This window comes from Salvelinus namaycush, chromosome 40 (assembly GCF_016432855.1).
Source record: "Salvelinus namaycush isolate Seneca chromosome 40, SaNama_1.0, whole genome shotgun sequence".
In the NCBI taxonomy this organism is placed as follows: Eukaryota; Metazoa; Chordata; class Actinopteri; order Salmoniformes; family Salmonidae; genus Salvelinus; species Salvelinus namaycush.
In genome coordinates this window covers 17599059-17600605 of record NC_052346.1, presented here as the reverse complement: position 1 = coordinate 17600605, position 1547 = coordinate 17599059, and the positions used below count along the sequence as shown (strand labels likewise).

General features: G+C 40.5%; 1 protein-coding gene across 1 annotated transcript in view; it reads left to right on the top strand.

The window, feature by feature from the left end:
• LOC120033276 (tomoregulin-2-like) overlaps window positions 1-1106 on the top strand; it is a 6587-nt gene extending 5481 nt beyond the window's left edge. The window contains exons 7-8 of the mRNA XM_038979550.1: window positions 1-68; window positions 1010-1106. The exon at window positions 1-68 is cut by the window's left edge and continues 191 nt beyond it. Coding sequence (XP_038835478.1) covers window positions 1-68; window positions 1010-1106 — 165 coding nt within the window. The remainder of the gene's footprint in view (window positions 69-1009) is intronic.
• Window positions 1107-1547: the final 441 nt, after the last annotated feature.

Sequence of the window (1547 nt, the reverse complement as noted above, 5' to 3'; positions counted from 1 at the left end):
CTCATCGCCTCCGTCATCGGAGCGCTGCAGATCACCATTATCACCCTGGTGGTGCTGTGTGTCACAAGGTCAGTACACACACACTTACACACACACACTTACACACACTGTTTAGATTGCTCATCAAAGGTGACCATCCCGCTTTGTGACACAACTCTCTAATTTATTTGGATTCTGCTCTGCCTGTTGTTGTTTTGACTGTTGTTCTTGTTGTTTTGACTGTTGTTGTTTTGACTGTTGTTCTTGTTGTTTTGATTGTTTTTAATGCTGCTGTTGTTGGTGTTGTTGTTTTGACTGTTATTGTTTGACTGTTTGTGTTGTTGCTGTTGTTGTTGTTGTTGTTTTGTCTGTTGTTGGTGTTGTTGTTTTGACTGTTGCTGTTGTTGTTGTTGTTGTTGCTGTTGTTGGTGTTGTTGTTTGACTGATGGTGTTGTTTTGACTTTTGTTGGTGTTGTTTTGACTGTTGTTGGTGTTGTTGGTGTTGTTGGTGTTGTTGGTGTTGTTGTTTTGACTGTTGTTGGTGTTGTTGTTTTGACTGTTGTTGGTGTTGTTGGTGTTGTTGGTGTTGTTGGTGTTGTTGGTGTTGTTGTTTTGACTGTTGTTGGTGTTGTTGTTTTGACTGTTGTTGGTGTTGTTGGTGTTGTTGTTTTGACTGTTGTTGGTGTTGTTGGTGTTGTTGGTGTTGTTGTTTTGACTGTTGTTGGTGTTGTTGTTTTGACTGTTGTTGGTGTTGTTGGTGTTGTTGTTTTGACTGTTGTTGGTGTTGTTGGTGTTGTTGTTTTGACTGTTGTTGGTGTTGTTGGTGTTGTTGTTTTGACTGTTGTTGGTGTTGTTGGTGTTGTTGGTGTTGTTGGTGTTGTTGTTTTGACTGTTGTTGGTGTTGTTGGTGTTGTTGTTTTGACTGTTGTTGGTGTTGTTGGTGTTGTTGTTTTGACTGTTGTTGTTGTTGTTGGTGTTGTTGTTGTTTTGACTGTTGCTGTTGTTTTGACTGTTGTTATTTCTCTGCCAGGAAGTGCCCTGGGAAGAAGAGGAAGTCTGTCCAGAAGCAGAGTGGGGCTCTGTACGATACAGACAGCACGCTCCGCACTGCTACTCTTCCCATCTGACACACCACATATACAGTTGGAGTCGGAAGTTTACATACACCCTAGCAAAATACATTTTAACTCAGTTTTTCACAATTCCTGAAACTTAATCCGAGTAAAAATTCCCTGTCTTAGGTCAGTTAGGATCACCACTTTATTTTAAGAATGTGAAATGTCAGAATAATAGTAGAGAGAATTATTTATTTCAGCTTTTATTTCTTTCATAACAATCCCAGTGGGTCAGAAGTTTACATACACTTAACTAGTATTTGGTAGCATTGCCTTTAAATTGTTTAACTTGGGTCAAATGTTTCGGGTAGCCTTCCACAAGCTTCCCACAATAAGTTGGGTGAATTTTGGCCCATTCCTCCTGACAGAGCTGGTGTAACTGAGTCAAGTTTGTAGGCCTCCTTGCTCGCACACGCTTTTCAGTTCTGTCCCAACATTTTCTATGGGATTGAG